Here is a 22,049-nt window from a genome sequence, read left to right as displayed (position 1 = left end):
CTGTGGTAGACACTGTAATAACTACACTGACCTCCTCTCCTACTGTGGTAGACACTGTAATAACTACACTGACCTCCTCTCCTACTGTGGTAGACACTGTAATAACTACACTGACCTCGTCTCCTACTGTGGTAGACACTGTAATAACTACACTGACCTCCTCTCTCTACTGTGGTAGACACTGTAATAACTACACTGACCTCCTCTCCTACTGTGGTAGACTTCTTTTCTGCAATAACTACACTGACCTCCTCTCCTACTGTGGTAGACACTGTAATAACTACACTGACCTCCTCTCCTACTGTGGTAGACACTGTAATAACTACACTGACCTCCTCTCCTACTGTGGTAGACACTGTAATAATTACACTGACCTCCTCTCCTACTGTGGTAGACACTGTAATAACTACACTGACCTCCTCTCCTACTGTGGTAGACACTGTAATAACTACACTGACCTCCTCTCCTACTGTGGTAGACACTGTAATAACTACACTGACCTCCTCTCCTACTGTGGTAGACACTGTAATAACTACACTGACCTCCTCTCCTACTGTGGTAGACACTGTAATAACTACACTGACCTCCTCTCCTACTGTGGTAGACACTGTATTATACCTACACTGACCTCCTCTCCTACTGTGGTAGACACTGTAATAACTACACTGACCTCCTCTCCTAGTGGTAGACACTGTAATAACTACACTGACCTCGTCTCCTACTGTGGTAGACACTGTAACAACTACACTGACCTCGTCTCCTACTGTGGTAGACACTGTAATAACTACACTGACCTCCTCTCCTACTGTGGTAGACACTGCAATAACTACACTGACCTCCTCTCCTACTGTGGTAGACACTGTAATAACTACACTGACCTCCTCTCCTACTGTGGTAGACACTGTAATAACTACACTGACCTCCTCTCCTACTGTGGTAGACACTGTAATAACTACACTGACCTCGTCTCCTACTGTGGTAGACACTGTAATAACTCACACTGACCTCCTCTCCTACTGTGGTAGACACTGTAATAACTACACTGACCTCCTCTCCTACTGTGGTAGACACTGTAATAACTACACTGACCTCCTCTCCTACTGTGGTAGACACTGTAATAACTACACTGACCTCCTCTCCTACTGTGGTAGACACTGCAATAACTACACTGACCTCCTCTCCTACTGTGGTAGACACTGTAATAACTACACTGACCTCCTCTCCTACTGTGGTAGACACTGTAATAACTACACTGACCTCCTCTCCTACTGTGGTAGACACTGTAATAACTACACTGACCTCCTCTCCTACTGTGGTAGACACTGTAATACCTACACTGACCTCCTCTCCTACTGTGGTAGACACTGTAATAACTACACTGACCTCCTCTCCTACTGTGGTAGACACTGTAATAACTACACTGACCTCGTCTCCTACTGTGGTAGACACTGTAATAATACTACACTGACCTCCTCTCCTACTGTGGTAGACACTGTAATAACTACACTGACCTCCTCTCCTACTGTGGTAGACACTGTAATAACTACACTGACCTCCTCTCCTACTGTGGTAGACACTGTAATAACTACACTGACCTCCTCTCCTACTGTGGTAGACACTGTAATAACTACACTGACCTCGTCTCTCCTACTGTGGTAGACACTGTAATAACTACACTGACCTCCTCTCCTACTGTGGTAGACACTGTAATAACTACACTGACCTCCTCTCCTACTGTGGTAGACACTGTAATAACTACACTGACCTCCTCTCCTACTGTGGTAGACACTGTAATAACTACACTGACCTCCTCCTACTGTGGTGACACTATAACTACACTGACCCTCGTCTCCTACTGTGTAGACCTGTAATAACTAACTACCACTGACCTCCTACTGTGGTAGACACTGTAATAACTACACTGACCTCCTCTCCTACTGTGGTAGACACTGTAATAACTACACTGACCTCCTCTCCTACTGTGGTAGACACTGCAATAACTACACTGACCTCCTCTCCTACTGTGGTAGACACTGTTAATAACTACACTGACCTCCTCCTACTCGTGGTAGACACTGTAATAACCACTGACCTGTCTCCTACTGTGGTAGACACTGTAACTAACTACCTGTGGGCCCCTTAACTGACCTCCCTCTCCTACTGTGGTAGACACTGTAATAACTACACTGACCTCCTCTCCTACTGTGGTAGACACTGCAAGAACTACACTGACCTCCTCTCCTACTGTGGTAGACACTGTAATAACTACACTGACCTCCTCTCCTACTGTGGTAGACACTGTAATAACTACACTGACCTCGTCTCCTACTGTGGTAGACACTGTAATAACTACACTGACCTCCTCTCCTACTGTGGTAGACACTGTAATAACTTCACACTGACCTCCTCTCCTACTGTGGTAGACACTGTAATAACTACACTGACCTCCCTCTCACTGTGGTAGACACTGTAATAACTACACTGACCTCCTCTCCTACTGTGGTAGACACTGTAATAACTACACTGACCTCTCTCCTACTGTGGTAGACACTGTAATAACTACACTGACCTCCTCTCCTACTGTGGTATGACACTGTAATAACTACACTGACCTCCTCTCCTACTGTGGTAGACACTGTAATAACTACACTGACCTCCCTCTCCTACTGTGGTAGACACTGTAATAACTACACTGACCTCCTCTCCTACTGTGGTAGACACTGTAATAACTCACACTGACCTCCTCTCCTACTGTGGTAGACACTGTAATAACTACACTGACCTCCTCTCCTACTGTGGTAGACACTGTAATAACTACACTGACCTCCTCTCCCTACTGTGGTAGACACTGTAATAACTACACTGACCTCCTCCCTACTGTGGTAGGTCACTGTTCACTGACCTCCTCTCTACTGTGGTAGAGACTGTAATAACTACACTGACCTCCTCTCCTACTGTGGTAGACACTGTCAATAACTACACTGACCTCCTCTCCTACTGTGGTAGACACTGTAATAACCACACTGACCTCCTCTCCTACTGTGTAGACACTGTAATAACTACACTGACCTCCTCTCCTACTGTGGTAGACACTGTAATAACTACACTGACCTCTCCCTCTCCTACTGTGGTAGACACTGCAATAACTACACTGACCTCCTCTCTCTACTGTGGTAGACACTGTAATAACTACACTGACCTCTCTCCTACTGTGGTAGACCTTCACCAACTACACTGACCTCCTCTCCTACTGTGGTAGACACTGTAATAACTACACTGACCTCCTCTCCTACTGTGGTAGACACTGTAATAACTACACTGACCTCCTCTCCTACTGTGGTAGACACTGTAATAACTACACTGACCTCTCTCCTACTGTGGTAGACACTGTAATAACTACACTGACCCTCCTCTCCTACTGTGGTAGACACTGTAATAACTACACTGACCTCGTCTCCTACTGTGGTAGACACTGTAATAACTACACTGACCTCCTCTCCTACTGTGGTAGACACTGTAATAACTACACTGACCTCGTCTCCTACTGTGGTAGACTCTGTAATAACTACACTGACCTCCCCTCTCCTACTGTGGTAGACACTGTAACAACTACACTGACCTCCTCTCCTACTGTGGTAGACACTGTAATAACTACACTGACCTCTCTCCTACTGTGGTAGACACTGTAATAACTACACTGACCTCCTCTCCTACTGTGGTAGACACTGTAATAACTACACTGACCTCGTCTCCTACTGTGGTAGACACTGTAATAACTACACTGACCTCCTCTCCTACTGTGGTAGACACTGTAATAACTACACTGACCTCGTCTCCTACTGTGGTAGACACTGTAATAACTACACTGACCTCCTCTCCTACTGTGGTAGACACTGTAATAACTACACTGACCTCCTCTCCTACTGTGGTAGACACTGTAATAACTACACTGACCTCCTCTCCTACTGTGGTAGACACTGCAATAACTACACTGACCTCCTCTCCTACTGTGGTAGACACTGTAATAACTACACTGACCTCCTCTCCTACTGTGGTAGACACTGTAATAACTACACTGACCTCCTCTCCTATGCTGGTAGACACTGTAATACCTACACTGACCTCCTCTCCTACTGTGGTAGACACTGTAATAACTACACTGACCTCTCCTCCTACTGTGGTAGACACTGTAATAACTACACTGACCTCGTCTCCTACTGTGGTAGACACTGTAATAACTACACTGACCTCCTCTCCTACTGTGGTAGACACTGTAATAACTACACTGACCTCCTCTCCTACTGTGGTAGACACTGTAATAAACTACACTGACCTCCTCTCCTCGCTGTGGTAGACACTGTAATAACTACACTGACCTCCTCTCCTACTGTGGTAGACACTGTAATAACTACACTGACCTCCTCTCCTACTGTGGTAGACACTGTAATAACTACACTGACCTCGTCTCCTACTGTGGTAGACACTGTAATAACTACACTGACCTCCTCCCTTCACTGTGGTAGACACTGTAATAACTACACTGACCTCCTCTCCTACTGGCAAACACTGACCTCCTCCTACTGTAGACACTGTAATAACTACACTGACCTCCTCTCCTACTGTGGTAGACACTGTAATAACTACACTGACCTCCTCTCCTACTGTGGTAGACACTGTAATAACTACACTGACCTCCTCTCCTACTGTGGTAGACACTGTAATTTTTCACTGACCTCCTCTCCTACTGTGGTAGACACTGTAATAACTACACTGACCTCCTCTCCTACTGTGGTAGACACTGTAATAACTACACTGACCTCGTCTCCTACTGTGGTAGACACTGTAATAACTACACTGACCTCCTCTCCTACTGTGGTAGACACTGTAATAACTACACTGACCTCCTCTCCTACTGTGGTAGACACTGTAATAACTACACTGACCTCCTCTCCTACTGTGGTAGACACTGTAATAACTACACTGACCTCGTCTCCTACTGTGGTAGACACTGTAATAACTACACTGACCTCGTCTCCTACTGTGGTAGACACTGTAATAACTACACTGACCTCGTCTCCTACTGTGGTAGACACTGTAATAACTACACTGACCTCGTCTCCTACTGTGGCAGCCTTGACCCAGGCTCCGTCCTTATATCTGTAGTTCAGCGGAGAGCGGAAGTTGGCGTTATACTCTGATTTCACCTTTCTGGAGAGAGGGACAGAAACACAGAGACAGGGCAAGACTGAACACAGGCCAAGTCAGATATTGTATGTTCAGCGATCATTAGCATTGCGCTTAGCATTAGCATTCCTAAACTAAAATGTATTAGTTGAATAGGCCACGTGTGAATGACCAAACCCTGCTGCTGTCCGTTGCAGAAGTTCCATGTGATCCTCAGAGAGAGGCAACAATGTTACCAGTAAGTCCCAAAATACTGCATGACACATAGCAGGAACTGAAGATGGAAAGAGACAATATACAATACATGAGAGTTCCTATTTCTGACAGGTTCCCTCTCTCTTTCCCATTCCCCTTCCCCCACCCCTGACCTCTGGCTCCAGGTGAAGTTTCCCCTAGGTACAGATCTGGGATCAGCTCTCCCTCCCCCCAATCCTAACCTTAACCATTAGTGGGGAAAATGCTAAACGAACCCAGGATCAGCGTGTAGAGGTAACTTCACCCTACAATCTACCCTGTAATCACACCTGACCTCTGACCGCTGATCTCACCTGTGGGGAAGAGGTGCCTTCTGGGGGCTCTGTGACTTCACTTCCTGTTCCTGTTGCAGCGGCCTGCCCCCGTCCTCCTGCTGCTCCTGCGGCTGTGGAACCGGAATGTTCTCCTCTACGATGCTGGACTTTCTCTCTCTCTGTTCCCTCTTCTTCTTCCTCTTGCTCTGATGTTATCATCCCAACAAACAGAACAGAGCCATTCATAAAGGCTGCGTCGTCCCAAATGGCACCCTATTCCCTACATAGTGCACTACTTTTGACCAGAGCCCTATTTAGGGAATAGGGTGCCATTTGGGATGCAGCCAGTCAGTCAGAGGAATCTGGGGATAGAACCAGTGGAACCAGTACAGAAATACCACCAACCCTCATGTATACTCCAGCAGGTGTATCCAGTGTGGCACGTGGAGTACATTATCTAAAGAACTGCTTTCTTTACCTTCATATTGGAAGTTTTAAGTGTTCATTGTATTTCTCTTTCATATTGGAAGTTCTAGCTGTGCATTGTATTTCTCCAAGGGGTTTTTGAAATGTAAATAAACTGAGAAAAACCTTGCGGTCAATGTCCTAATGTATCCTTATCTTCCCAGAGGTCAGTTACAAATCTTTGTTATAAGTAAGTAGGCTATCTGCTTCCTTATTGAAATGCAAATGTACCGTTGAAGACATTGCCAATGCTGGGAATATTGTACTGTGGCCTAATCTTGGCACCCAGAACCAGATCCTCGCGTGAGTGCTGATCTCCGGTCAGCTACTACACCTCTGTAAAGTCTGTCACGTAAGAGGTTGAATAAATCAATTACCAGAACAAAGAAAGATTGAGTTGTAGTGTGTAGTGAGTAGAACTTGGAAGTACCTTTGATGCTTTCTCAGGTGAAACATTCTCCCTCCGGAACAGAGGCACCTGGTCCCCCTCTAGGTCCCTGCGTAGCCGCGGCCCTCTGGGACGGGGAGAGGCTTTAAAGCTCCTGCTGTACTCACTCTCCAACACCACCGCCGGGTTAGACTTGAAGGGAGGGATGGAACGGTTGCTGGTGTACAGCATCTGGAGAAAACCACGCAGGAAACGTACTGTAACTCATCATTGATTCATTCTAAAAACACTCTGCTACCATCTACTGGCTGTTTGACCAAACAGCATCTCTGCGCCACAGCTTGGGTAGGCAGCCTCCCTCTCCAACTAGTAATTAGTCTTGAAAACCCGACCCTAGGCAACAGTGACTAGGATCTGGCTTCAACTACGTCACTGTCTACGTCACCACTTTATCCGCTTGAATAAAATACTAAATACCAGCTAGCAAGATGGAGAACACAGAGGTTATATTTCGCAAGTGGCTAGTTTGCATTAACTACCTCAACTAAAAACACTGCAAAGTTTGGTTTTAAATCACGCCGATTCTGGCATGTCTGCCTCGTGATTTGTCGGGAGAGTCCCCAGAATCCCCCCTCCCCCCCCTTATCGACATAGGTAGTGACGTAGTTTCTCTATGCCAAAAAGACTCAATCATTGAAACCAGATCCTAGTCACTGTGTTGCCTAGGGGTCGGGTTTTCAAGACTAACTAGTAATGGGGCAGAAAGGGTGACCAACCCTGGGTTCAGGGTGTAACAAGAAGCAGTGAATCTTACTGAATACTTGTGCATATATCCCTCTATGACCAGGACATGTTCTAGTACAAACGTATTCATTTTACATTACATTTTAGTAGACGCTCTTATCCAGAGCGACTTACAGTTAGTGCATACATTATTTATTTTTTTCAAACCCCCTGTGGGAATCAAACCCACAATCCTGGTGTTGCAAACGCCATGCTCTATCAACTGAGCTACATCCCTGCCGGCCATTCCCTCCCCTACCCTGGACGACGCTGGGCCAATTGTGCGCCGCCCCACGGGTCTCCCGGTCGCGGCCGGCTACGACAGAGCCTGGATTCGAACCAGGATCTCTAGTGGCACAGCTAGCACTGCGATGCAGTGCCTTAGACCACTGCGCCACTCGGGAGATATTCCATCTCTGCTTGTATGGGCTATCAGGGCTTTAACATGGATGTGATGGATGCTTGGGGTTGTGTTAGTACAGACAAGAGGAGGATAAGAGTGGATCAACTGACACCTGTTCTGCAGCCAGCAGTGGGGAGGCGTGGCCGGCTACAGGTGTCTTCCACGGGAACTGTTTCCTGTACTCTGAGTTCTGTAGTCCAGTCCTCTGTCCAGAAGACTTCAGCCCTGCCTTTCTCCTCAACACATGGTCAACCTGGAATCACATCTCACACTTTACTACACAGGTAACTAGTAATAGCTCACTGTCTGATGCACAGGCCACGGGCTGCATAGAAGGCCTGGGTCAAATACGTGTGTCAAATGGTACTTTCAAATACTTGAGCTGCGCTTGATTTAGTTTGCCTGGTAACAATGGAGCCAATGGAATAGTCTCAAAAGTGCAAACCCCAAGCTAAATCGAGCACATGTATTTGCATACATGAAATAAATAACAACCATTCTCACCCCATTGAAAGCTTGGTCCTGTCTCTCTACAGTAGCCAGGGGGCTCCGGGTGTGGGTCTGGCCCTGGAGAGTGTTGAGGCCTCGTTGGGGGTCCCCTGGAGGAGGGGGACCCCTAGGGGCCAGAGGGGTGTGGACTCTCTCTGGGGTAGGAGCCAGAGGAGAGGTACCAGGTCTGGGTGTCTCGTCCCGTCTCTGTGGGGGCTCTGTGGTGGTGGGGTTCCAATGGAAGGAGCTGGACACCTGGGCCATGTGGGAGGAGGGCACCTTCCTCTTGGACAGAAACTGAGGCTCTCGACTGATACCTGGTGTAATATGGATGATAGAAGGAGAGATGATAGTGTCTCTACTGATACCTGGTGTAATATGGATGATAGAAGGAGAGATGATAGTGTCTCTACTGATACCTGGTGTAATATGGATGATAGAAGGAGAGATGATAGTGTCTCTACTGATACCTGGTGTAATATGGATGATAGAAGGAGAGATGATAGTGTCTCTACTGATACCTGGTGTAATACGGATGATAGAAGGAGAGATGATAGTGTCTCTACTGATACCTGGAGTAATACGGATGATAGAAGGAGAGATTATAGTGTCTCTACTGATACCTGGAGTAATACGGATGATAGAAGGAGAGATGATAGTGTCTCTACTGATACCTGGTGTAATATGGATGATAGAAGGAGAGATGATAGTGTCTCTACTGATACCTGGAGTAATATGGATGATAGAAGGAGAGATTATAGTGTCTCTACTGATACCTGGAGTAATATGGATGATAGAAGGAGAGATTATAGTGTCTCTACTGATACCTGGTGTAATACGGATGATAGAAGGAGAGATGATAGTGTCTCTACTGATACCTGGTGTAATACGGATGATAGAAGGAGAGATGATAGTGTCTCTACTGATACCTGGTGTAATACGGATGATAGAAGGAGAGATGATAGTGTCTCTACTGATACCTGGTGTAATATGGATGATAGAAGGAGAGATGATAGTGTCTCTACTGATACCTGGAGTAATATGGATGATAGAAGGAGAGATTATAGTGTCTCTACTGATACCTGGAGTAATATGGATGATAGAAGGAGAGATTATAGTGTCTCTACTGATACCTGGTGTAATACGGATGATAGAAGGAGAGATGATAGTGTCTCTACTGATACCTGGTGTAATACGGATGATAGAAGGAGAGATGATAGTGTCTCTACTGATACCTGGTGTAATACGGATGATAGAAGGAGAGATGATAGTGTCTCTACTGATACCTGGTGTAATACGGATGATAGAAGGAGAGATGATAGTGTCTCTACTGATACCTGGTGTAATACGGATGATAGAAGGAGAGATGATAGTGTCTCTACTGATACCTGGTGTAATATGGATGGTAGAAGGAGAGATGATAGTGTCTCTACTGATACCTGGTGTAATACGGATGATAGAAGGAGAGATGATAGTGTCTCTACTGATACCTGGTGTAATATGGATGATAGAAGGAGAGATGATAGTGTCTCTACTGATACCTGGTGTAATACGGATGATAGAAGGAGAGATGATAGTGTCTCTACTGATACCAGGTGTAATATGGATGATAGAAGGAGAGATGATAGTGTCTCTACTGATACCTGGTGTAATACGGATGATAGAAGGAGAGATGATAGTGTCTCTACTGATACCTGGTGTAATATGGATGATAGAAGGAGAGATGATAGTGTCCCTACTGATACCTGGTGTAATATGGATGATAGAAGGAGAGATGATAGTGTCTCTACTGATACCTGGTGTAATACGGATGATAGAAGGAGAGATGATAGTGTCTCTACTGATACCTGGTGTAATATGGATGATAGAAAAGAGAGATGATAGTGTCTCTACTGATACCTGGTGTAATACCGATGATAGAAGGAGAGATGATAGTGTCTCTACTGATACCTGGTGTAATACGGATGATAGAAGGAGAGATGATAGTGTCTCTACTGATACCTGGTGTAATATGGATGATAGAAGGAGAGATGATAGTGTCTCTACTGATACCTGGTGTAATACGGATGATAGAAGGAGAGATGATAGTGTCTCGACTGATACCTGGTGTAATATGGATGATAGAAGGAGAGATTATAGTGTCTCGACTGATACCTGGTGTAATACGGATGATAGAAGGAGAGATGATAGTGTCTCTACTGATACCTGGTGTAATATGGATGATAGAAGGAGAGATGATAGTGTCTCTACTGATACCTGGTGTAATATGGATGATAGAAGGAGAGATGATAGTGTCTCTACTGATACCAGGTGTAATATGGATGATAGAAGGAGAGATGATAGTGTCTCTACTGATACCAGGTGTAATACGGATGATAGAAGGAGAGATGATAGTGTGTACTGATACCTGGTGTAATATGGATGATAGAAGGAGAGATGATAGTGTCCCTACTGATACCTGGTGTAATATGGATGATAGAAGGAGAGATGATAGTGTCTCTACTGATACCTGGTGTAATACGGATGATAGAAGGAGAGATGATAGTGTCTCTACTGATACCTGGTGTAATATGGATGATAGAAAAGAGAGATGATAGTGTCTCTACTGATACCTGGTGTAATACCGATGATAGAAGGAGAGATGATAGTGTCTCTACTGATACCTGGTGTAATAAGGATGATAGAAGGAGAGATGATAGTGTCTCTACTGATACCTGGTGTAATAAGGATGATAGAAGGAGAGATGATAGTGTCTCTACTGATACCTGGTGTAATATGGATGATAGAAGGAGAGATGATAGTGTCTCTACTGATACCTGGTGTAATACGGATGATAGAAGGAGAGATGATAGTGTCTCTACTGATACCTGGTGTAATATGGATGATAGAAGGAGAGATGATAGTGTCTCTACTGATACCTGGTGTAATAAGGATGATAGAAGGAGAGATGATAGTGTCTCTACTGATACCTGGTGTAATAAGGATGATAGAAGGAGAGATGATAGTGTCTCTACTGATACCTGGTGTAATATGGATGATAGAAGGAGAGATGATAGTGTCTCTACTGATACCTGGTGTAATACGGATGATAGAAGGAGAGATGATAGTGTCTCTACTGATACCTGGTGTAATATGGATGATAGAAGGAGAGATGATAGTGTCTCTACTGATACCTGGTGTAATACGGATGATAGAAGGAGAGATGATAGTGTCTCTACTGATACCTGGTGTAATAAGGATGATAGAAGGAGAGATGATAGTGTCTCTACTGATACCTGGTGTAATAAGGATGATAGAAGGAGAGATGATAGTGTCTCTACTGATACCTGGTGTAATACGGATGATAGAAGGAGAGATGATAGTGTCTCTACTGATACCTGGTGTAATACGGATGATAGAAGGAGAGATGATAGTGTCTCTACTGATACCTGGTGTAATATGGATGATAGAAGGAGAGATGATAGTGTCTCTACTGATACCTGGTGTAATACGGATGATAGAAGGAGAGATGATAGTGTCTCTACTGATACCTGGTGTAATATGGATGATAGAAGGAGAGATGATAGTGTCTCTACTGATACCTGGTGTAATACGGATGATAGAAGGAGAGATGATAGTGTCTCTACTGATACCAGGTGTAATATGGATGATAGAAGGAGAGATGATAGTGTCTCTACTGATACCTGGTGTAATACGGATGATAGAAGGAGAGATGATAGTGTCTCTACTGATACCTGGTGTAATATGGATGATAGAAGGAGAGATGATAGTGTCCCTACTGATACCTGGTGTAATATGGATGATAGAAGGAGAGATGATAGTGTCTCTACTGATACCTGGTGTAATACGGATGATAGAAGGAGAGATGATAGTGTCTCTACTGATACCTGGTGTAATATGGATGATAGAAAAGAGAGATGATAGTGTCTCTACTGATACCTGGTGTAATACCGATGATAGAAGGAGAGATGATAGTGTCTCTACTGATACCTGGTGTAATACGGATGATAGAAGGAGAGATGATAGTGTCTCTACTGATACCTGGTGTAATATGGATGATAGAAGGAGAGATGATAGTGTCTCTACTGATACCTGGTGTGATACGGATGATAGAAGGAGAGATGATAGTGTCTCGACTGATACCTGGTGTAATATGGATGATAGAAGGAGAGATTATAGTGTCTCGACTGATACCTGGTGTAATACGGATGATAGAAGGAGAGATGATAGTGTCTCTACTGATACCTGGTGTAATATGGATGATAGAAGGAGAGATGATAGTGTCTCTACTGATACCTGGTGTAATATGGATGATAGAAGGAGAGATGATAGTGTCTCTACTGATACCAGGTGTAATATGGATGATAGAAGGAGAGATGATAGTGTCTCTACTGATACCAGGTGTAATACGGATGATAGAAGGAGAGATGATAGTGTGTACTGATACCTGGTGTAATATGGATGATAGAAGGAGAGATGATAGTGTCCCTACTGATACCTGGTGTAATATGGATGATAGAAGGAGAGATGATAGTGTCTCTACTGATACCTGGTGTAATACGGATGATAGAAGGAGAGATGATAGTGTCTCTACTGATACCTGGTGTAATATGGATGATAGAAAAGAGAGATGATAGTGTCTCTACTGATACCTGGTGTAATACCGATGATAGAAGGAGAGATGATAGTGTCTCTACTGATACCTGGTGTAATAAGGATGATAGAAGGAGAGATGATAGTGTCTCTACTGATACCTGGTGTAATAAGGATGATAGAAGGAGAGATGATAGTGTCTCTACTGATACCTGGTGTAATATGGATGATAGAAGGAGAGATGATAGTGTCTCTACTGATACCTGGTGTAATACGGATGATAGAAGGAGAGATGATAGTGTCTCTACTGATACCTGGTGTAATATGGATGATAGAAGGAGAGATGATAGTGTCTCTACTGATACCTGGTGTAATAAGGATGATAGAAGGAGAGATGATAGTGTCTCTACTGATACCTGGTGTAATAAGGATGATAGAAGGAGAGATGATAGTGTCTCTACTGATACCTGGTGTAATATGGATGATAGAAGGAGAGATGATAGTGTCTCTACTGATACCTGGTGTAATACGGATGATAGAAGGAGAGATGATAGTGTCTCTACTGATACCTGGTGTAATATGGATGATAGAAGGAGAGATGATAGTGTCTCTACTGATACCTGGTGTAATACGGATGATAGAAGGAGAGATGATAGTGTCTCTACTGATACCTGGTGTAATAAGGATGATAGAAGGAGAGATGATAGTGTCTCTACTGATACCTGGTGTAATAAGGATGATAGAAGGAGAGATGATAGTGTCTCTACTGATACCTGGTGTAATATGGATGATAGAAGGAGAGATGATAGTGTCTCTACTGATACCTGGTGTAATATGGATGATAGAAGGAGAGATGATAGTGTCTCTACTGATACCTGGTGTAATATGGAAGATAGAAGGAGAGATGATAGTGTCTCTACTGATACCTGATGTAATATGGATGATAGAAGGAGAGATGATAGTGTCTCTACTGATACCTGGTGTAATAAGGATGATAGAAGGAGAGATGATAGTGTCTCTACTGATACCTGGTGTAATAAGGATGATAGAAGGAGAGATGATAGTGTCTCTACTGATACCTGGTGTAATATGGATGATAGAAGGAGAGATGATAGTGTCTCTACTGATACCTGGTGTAATATGGATGATAGAAGGAGAGATGATAGTGTCTCTACTGATACCTGGTGTAATACGGATGATAGAAGGAGAGATGATAGTGTCTCTACTGATACCCGGTGTAATACAGATGATAGAAGGAGAGATGATAGTGTCTCTACTGATACCTGGTGTAATACGGATGATAGAAGGAGAGATGATAGTGTCTCTACTGATACCTGGTGTAATATGGATGATAGAAGGAGAGATGATAGTGTCTCTACTGATACCTGGTGTAATATGGATGATAGAAGGAGAGATGATAGTTGACCGTGTGACTCAGTTGGTAGAGCATGGTGCTTGCAACGCCAGGGTTGTGGGTTCTATTCCCACGGAGGACCAGTACGAAAAATGTATGCACTCACTACTGTAAGTCTCTCTGGGGCGTCTGCTAAATGACTCAAATGTAAATAGTAGAAGAGAAATAGTAGAGCTGGGCTCAGTGCTTTAAAGATGAAGATGCATGACAGGAATATGACTAATATCTATTGAATGATGCTTGATAAGTTAACTTGGTATATTATACTGTTACCGGTCATATAGACTCCTTTCTGTGTTTGAAACATTGCCACATGAGGGCAATGCTCGCAAGTTGGTGGCAGAACTCGGGGAGAACGCCAGCAAAAAAATGCCTCTATTTACATGTTGCTTATAAGTGCATTTCACAATACTTTTGGATTATAATTGGATTATTTAATATAATGCTTAATATAATGTGTGTGTCACAATCGCAAATCAACTGCATTATACTTTTTAAAAAACACTTCAACTTCAACTAGTAAAATGGCTCTTTGGCTAGCTTTTGCTACAGCCTACAGTATGTCTAGCTAACAACTGCTACATCCAAAATAGTTATTTTTCAAAGATCACAACCAAATATAATCTTAGCGACAAAACATAATTGTAAGCGTATGAGACCCCAAAAAAGTTATTTTGTTTAGAAGCAATAAAAACGTAAATCTAGGCTATGTTGAATGGGCGCGCGCATAGTTGCGTGACGTCAGTGTGTGGTGTACCGGAAAGGGGGCTATACCAATCAATCAATACATCTTACCCATCTGGTCAGATCGAAGTCCAGCTAAGCGCATTCGTCGCTGAGGAGAGGCGCTTCTGGAGCGCGCTACCCGGCCTTTAAATTTCCTCTGGTACTCACTGATGCCCTGTGCATGTGAGTGTGAGAATCCAAACATTAGGAAAAAGAAAAGGAATAGATGACTTACTATATTGTTTAAGTGGGATATACCGTATTGGTCCGAATATAAGACGGCCTTTTTTCCCCTCGAAATAGGTCCAAAAAAGTCGGGTCGTCTTATATTCGGGGTCTAGTATTCAGAGCGCAGTTTCTCTTCTTCGGCGCTCCCTTTAAATGTCAATACACATTCGCGGGCACAGATGGCGCCAAAAATTCGTTCCGGACGGAGGGAAGAGGCGTCCTTAACAACCAGCCCGTTACCGGTGTTTAAAGATGGAAAGACAGGCTGACCATTTAGAGACAAGTGGCTCAAAAGTGGGCCAGGTCAATAAACAACAGCGGAGGAGCTATGATGCCAATTTCAAAATAATGGTTGTCAATAAGGCAGAGTCATCTAACAACTGCCAAGCTGCCAAGACATTCGGGGTCACTGAGTGTAATGTAAGAAGATGGCGAGCAGAAAAACAACGTCTAAAAGATGCTAACAGTCAGCGAAAATCCTTCCGTGGTCCTCAAAGTGGTCGTTTCATTGAGGTTGACCGGAGGGTTTTTGAATATGTCAGGGAAAAAGAAGTGAGGGAATGCCCATTACCAGAGCTGTCATCCAGGTTAAGGCCCTGGAAATCGCCAGAGAGCTCAACATCACTGGATTTAAAGCCAGCCTCGGCTGGTGTCGTAGGATGATGCGGCGTAATGGACTGTCACTTAGACGGAGAACGAAGTTTGGCCCAACGCCTGCCGTCAGACTTCGGAGAGAAGTCTACTGTGTGAATGGATCCTGCATGCATGGGATGCTATTCCCTCACAGAGCATCATCGATGGCTTTAAAAAATGTTGCATCTCAAATGCATTGGACGGCAGCGAGGACGACGTGCTTTGGGAGGAGCCGGTGGAAGCGGAGCAGCTGGGGAGCGATGACAGCGAGAGCCGAACACAGCGGGGCAGAGGACGTGTGTGAGGGATAGAGAGACATCGGAGGAGAAGTTTGGCGAATTTTTGTTAAGTTTAGTTAAATGTGTGGCCTGTATTTTCTCTGTTATTTAAAAATGTTGCTTTATTATTGCTTGATATTAATTTTGAATCATACTGTACATAGTTTGCCTTTGTGTTTAATTCACTGTGTTTTTAATATTGTTATTTTAAAATAAAATGAAGTTCTTTGTTCGGCAAATCTAGTCTGCAAATCTGTTTTTCTAAATGTTTGTGTTGAAAAACGGGGGGTCGTCTTATAATCAGGGTCGTCTTATATTCGGACCAATACGGTATTTAGCAAATAGCATGCCTTTAAAAGAACTGTAAGCATCATGCATGCACAAACATTTGCATGATTCGGCTTGGTCAGATTTAGCCTAGGCAACAGATTGGCTCCATTTGTTTGCATTAAATCAGTGAACTGAGATTGCAGCTACAGCATATCTAGCAAGTTTACAGCTGTATAGGCCACAGTTTCTAAACCATACTGTACTGTCTTTGGCTAGGCTCCTTAATAATACTAACGCAATAAACCATATTATACAAATCCTCTATTGCCCTTTACAATGGCATGCACTTGATTCATTTATTTGAAGCCTAGAACATGCGCGATATGTCTCTCTATTTATCAATAAAAAAGCTGAAATAGCCAGTGCATGTTAGCCACCGCCAGCTAGCTTCCTTAGTTTATCCGCTTATACTATTGTAACACGTTAGTAAACACTTAGCTAACCAAGGCTAATAACCGACATCTTGGAAGTGGGGTTTGATTGTTGTTTCCCCGTCTAGCTAGCTGTACCTGCAATCGTCGAAGATTGTTTATCCGATGTAATCGCAATGCACGATGTTAGTTAGCTATTTGTGCGAAAGAAACAATATTTCCACTTCTGTATCAATCGAAACCTCTTCTACTCACTCGCGGTGACGTGGATACTTGACGTCGTGTTGAAAACACCGCGCCAGCCAAAGCCAACTGTTGCATTTCTATTGCACTCGTTCAATGAAAAGTACATGTGTTTACCTTGAAATGTACTGGCATTTTTGTTCAGGTTCTGCAGGCGTTAGGGAGAACTGTGTCTGTGTGTGTTTTCCAGCTAGCTTTTATTGTTGCAAACTGCAGTTACTTCTTCAAAGTATCCGGACGGTTACAGGAGCCACTTTGCGTTGCCATGGCAAAGCTTTGTAGCGTTCATCGACACGCGCATGCGCGATCAAAGCAGTTGTAAATAGAGGGTTTTGCTTTCTAGGATCTGTGTTCCCATGTGCTATATACCTATGCTTGAACTGTTGCCACATTTTCCTCCGTTTTAATTTCACACCAGAATAGAATAGGGACTTTTGCTAGATGTCCAGTTGTGTCATGGACATGCACTTGGACAACTTCACACCATCTATGGACTGATGAGGATGAAGCTTTGACACCCATCTATGCCATAGAAGGGATGGTATGCCTGCAATGGTTTTTTTGGCAACAGCTATCATCAGTGTCTTTATGTCCAAGGCATTTGCTGCTCCTCTCAAAGTCATTTCAAAATATACTTGTTCAGTGTTGGGGAGTAGTGAACTACATGTGAAAAATCTGTCGATGTGCCCTTGAGCAAGGCACTTAACCCTAATTGCTCCTGTAAGTCGCTCTGGATAAGAGCGTCTGCTAAATGACAAAAAATAAAAAATAAAAATAATGTAGTTCAACTAGTAATTAACTACATTTTGCAGTAGCTTGGTGGTAGTTGAACTAAATTCAAACCTTGGTAGTGTTTTCAGTAGTTGATAACTTTTTTTTTTTTTTTACCATGTAGCGGTGTAGCTAACTACTGGAACTACACACTACTGTTTCACCATGTAGCGGTGTAGCTAACTACTGGAACTACACACTACTGTTTTACAGCGTAGCGGTGTAGCTAACTACTGGAACTACACACTACTGTTTTACCATGTAGCGGTGTAGCTAACTACTGGAACTACACACTACTGTTTCACCATGTAGCGGTGTAGCTAACTACTGGAACTACACACTACTGTTTTAGCATGTAGCGGTGTAGCTAACTACTGGAACTACACACTACTGTTTCACCATGTAGCGGTGTAGCTAACTACTGGAACTACACACTACTGTTTCACCATGTAGCGGTGTAGCTAACTACTGGAACTACACACTACTGTTTTACCATGTAGCGGTGTAGCTAACTACTGGAACTACACACTACTGTTTCACCATGTAGCGGTGTAGCTAACTCCTGGAACTACACACTACTGTTTCACCATGTAGCGGTGTAGCTAACTACTGGAACTACACACTACTGTTTTACCATGTAGCGGTGTAGCTAACTACTGGAACTACACACTACTGTTTTACCATGTAGCGGTGTAGCTAACTACTGGAACTACACACTACTGTTTTACCATGTAGCGGTGTAGCTAACTAGTGGAACTACACACTACTGTTTCACCATGTAGCGGTGTAGCTAACTAGTGGAACTACACACTACTGTTTCACCATGTAGCGGTGTAGCTAACTACTGGAACTACACACTACTGTTTCACCATGTAGCGGTGTAGCTAACTAGTGGAACTACACACTACTGTTTCACCATGTAGCGGTGTAGCTAACTAGTGGAACTACACACTACTGTTTTACCATGTAGCGGTGTAGCTAACTAGTGGAACTACACACTACTGTTTTACCATGTAGCGGTGTAGCTAACTACTGGAACTACACACTACTGTTTTACCATGTAGCGGCGTAGCTAACTACTGGAACTACACACTACTGTTTTTACAAAAATAAAATATGGGTGAAGTAGGCAATAATTTCATTTATTTTTCGAAATGAGACTTGCCTAATTGGCACTTGAAACAGTTTTTGTGTTAATATGCTAAATTACATATTCTGTAAACTGCTGACTCCAGAGTGAACTGTTCTTGCAATTTGTAGCCTATGACATGTTGGAGTTAGATCATACATGTTCGTCGTCAAACCCACTGGCTCCAGGCCATCTATAAATCACTGCTAGGCAAATCCCCTCCTTATCTTAGCTCATTGGTCACCATAGCAACACCCACCTGTAGTCTGCACTCCAGCAGGTATATCTCACTGGTCATCCCCAAAGCCAACACCTCCTTTGGCCGCCATTCCTTCCAGTTCTCTGCTGCCAATGACTGGAACGAATTGCAAAAATCTCTGAAGCTGGAGACTCTTATCTCCCTCACTAACTTTAAGCATCAGTTGTCAGAGCACCTTACCGATCACTGCACCTGTACACAGCCCATCTGAAATTAGCCCACCCAACTACCTCATCCCTATATTGTTATTTATTTTGCTCATTTGCACCCCAGTATCTCTATTTGCACATCATCTCTTGCACATCTATCATTCCAGTGTTAATACTAATTGTAATTATTTTGCACTATAGCCTATTTATTGCCTTACCTCCATAACTTGCTACATTTGCACACACTGTATATAGATTTTCTATTGTGTTATTGACTGTACGTTTTGTTTATTCCATATGTAACTCTTTGTTGTTGTTTTTATCGCACTGCTTTGCTTTATCTTGGCCAGGTCGCAGTTGTAAATGAGAACTTGTTCTCAACTGGCTTACCTGGTTAAATAAAGGTGAAATAACATTTTTTTTTTTTTTATCATTTTCACGAAGTAGTTTGGATGCAGTGAACTACTTTTTCAAAGTAACTTTAGTTCAGTAAACTATATTTTTGCTAAGGGGAGCTTTAGTGTAGCTTAACTTCTTCTAGTGTGAAGTAATTGGAAGCTTGGTAAAATTATATTTTCAGAGTAGCTTCCCCAACGCTGGCCTTGTTCGACTCTTTGAATAATGATGAAACAAACATTTACAGGGTCATTCCACCAGTGTAACTTGGTCCCCCAAAAAACGTTTGATTTCACCTAATTTTAACATTCTGTCATTAAGAGCACATGTTCAGCTTAATAAAAAAAAACATGTTTTTCCATCTCAAGAAGTTAAATATAAAATTACCACAGTAAGTGCCTATTAAGGGTCAAATAAAGTAACAGGGTTGAACGTAACAGGGTTGAAGTTTTCATCTTAAATCAGCCATGAATCCCCTTGTGACAGGGGATTGGAAGCTTGTTGTGTGCATCAGGGAGTGGCAATTGAATGCAACCTTCACAAAAAACAATTGGGTAACAGGGTTGACGTGTTACATTCGACCCGCTCAGTTTTCCACCACAAAACACCAGAAAATGACCAAAAAAGAGTAGAACTAACTCACCTATTTTTTTACACTATATGATTTGACTATTAGATGTTCAATGTTTCTTTTGAAAAAAAAATGAATACTTTCACCATATTAAAACGAGAGTTCAGTTCCACGTAACACGGTTGACCTTAACAAGAGGGACAGACGTAAATGATTCACTAATCACATGAAATAAATAATAATCTTCAGAAATTAATTTGTCAACGCAAAAAAATAACTAGGGCTTTACAATGATGGCGAAAACTTTGAGAAATGTTGGGGTTAAAATCTTCCTAGAAGTCACAGAGGATGCACGGAGGGACATGTCAAAATGCTAAATTTTGACAAAGCAAGTCTTTATTCATATTAAAAATCAGATTTATTGAATTCTCCATGTGGTCTATATTAAAGAGCCCTTCATTTAATATAACAGGCTTTTAAAAAAGTCAATATTGGTGCACAATTTCTACGTAAAATATCAAATTAACTCTTTTCGTGGAATGACCCAACAGACGTGTGCCCATATTTGTTGGTGAACACAAAAGTATGCATTGCCAGAATTGTGACCCTCTGTTTTCAGAGAGAGAGAGAGAGAGAGAGAGAGAGAGAGAGAGAGAGAGAGAGAGAGAGAGAGAGAGAGAGAGAGAGAGAGAGAGAGAGAGAGATAGTCTACACTGTCTTCAGCCTAATTATAGACACACAGAGAGAGAGAGAGAGAGAGAGAGGTAGTCTACACTGTCTTCAGCCTAATTATAGACAGAGAGAGAGAGAGAGAGAGAGAGAGATATGGTCTACACTGTCTTCAGCCTAATAATAGACAGAGAGAGAGATAGTCTACACTGTCTTCAGCCTAATAATAGCTATTGAAGTGGGTATTTATTTCCTCTCTCTTTTTATTGATTCCAGTTTGAAGGTGTTCTGCAACATGAAAGAATAGCCAGCCTATGCAGCGGTATAGAATGCCCAGAAGGGGGCGCTACAAACCCTTAGATAACTACAATCGGCTCAGTGTCAGTCATTTGCAACATGGCTATGTGCAGTATTGTATTAGGGGCTATTAGAGTAACAACAATAATATATAAATATTATATGATATAAATGACAGAGCCTGAGTGTCCATGTTTACTAGGCCTAATGATATTGTATGCTCCTGTAGCTCAGTTGGTAGAGCATGGTGTTTGAAACGCCAGGGTTGTGGGTTCGATTCCCATGGGGGGGGCCAGTATGAAAAATGTATGCACTCACTAACTGTCAGTCGCTCTGGATAAGAGTGTATGCTAAATGACTAAAATGTATTTCTAATGATGGAATATTTTCCATCTTACTAGTGCCACACGGACCTCTTCAGTTCACCTGTCATTCATGCCACTCATGTTGCTACGACACTAAGCCTGGTTGCCTGGCTCTCTTACAGGCTGTTTCCTGCTGTGTCTCATTGATAGAGGAGGTTTTTGATGTGAGAGCGGAATAGAGGACAGGTAATATGAAGGGTTCATTGGGGTTGAATCTGTTCTCTCGTTTATGACAGATGCAGCAGGTTTGGGGGGGCCAATTCGGTTCTCAATTCAGTCGATTCAGGAAGTGATTTGAAATTCACCTTGTGACAAAATATCCTCGTTGAAAACTGTTGTGGGTAGCAACTGGCACTGATTCTCACAGGGATTGTACTGATCTGATCTTTGCAGGGCTGGCTTACCG

At 43.0% G+C, this 22,049-nt stretch overlaps 1 protein-coding gene and 1 non-coding gene across 2 annotated transcripts in view; one reads left to right on the top strand and one right to left on the bottom strand.

Annotated features, from left to right (window-relative positions):
- Positions 1-17,291, bottom strand: part of LOC121555086 (nuclear protein MDM1-like) — a 33,244-nt gene extending 15,953 nt beyond the window's left edge. Inside the window, exons 1-7 of the mRNA XM_045217936.1 lie at positions 17,155-17,291; positions 15,024-15,129; positions 8,237-8,538; positions 7,845-7,985; positions 6,589-6,777; positions 5,733-5,899; positions 5,112-5,208 (exon numbers count right to left, since the gene is read on the bottom strand). Of these exons, the coding sequence (XP_045073871.1) occupies positions 5,112-5,208; positions 5,733-5,899; positions 6,589-6,777; positions 7,845-7,985; positions 8,237-8,538; positions 15,024-15,129; positions 17,155-17,172 (1,020 nt within the window). The 5' untranslated portion in view covers positions 17,173-17,291. The remainder of the gene's footprint in view (positions 1-5,111; positions 5,209-5,732; positions 5,900-6,588; positions 6,778-7,844; positions 7,986-8,236; positions 8,539-15,023; positions 15,130-17,154) is intronic.
- A 4,206-nt stretch (positions 17,292-21,497) lies between these two features.
- On the top strand, positions 21,498-21,573 carry trnas-uga. The gene has a single exon. It is a non-coding gene; the product is annotated as a tRNA-Ser (tRNA).
- The last annotated feature ends 476 nt before the right edge of the window (positions 21,574-22,049 follow it).

This window comes from Coregonus clupeaformis, unplaced genomic scaffold, assembly GCF_020615455.1.
Source record: "Coregonus clupeaformis isolate EN_2021a unplaced genomic scaffold, ASM2061545v1 scaf1277, whole genome shotgun sequence".
Taxonomy (NCBI): domain Eukaryota; kingdom Metazoa; phylum Chordata; class Actinopteri; order Salmoniformes; family Salmonidae; genus Coregonus; species Coregonus clupeaformis.
Note: the sequence above shows the minus strand (reverse complement) of the source record. Positions and strands in the feature narration are given on the sequence as shown.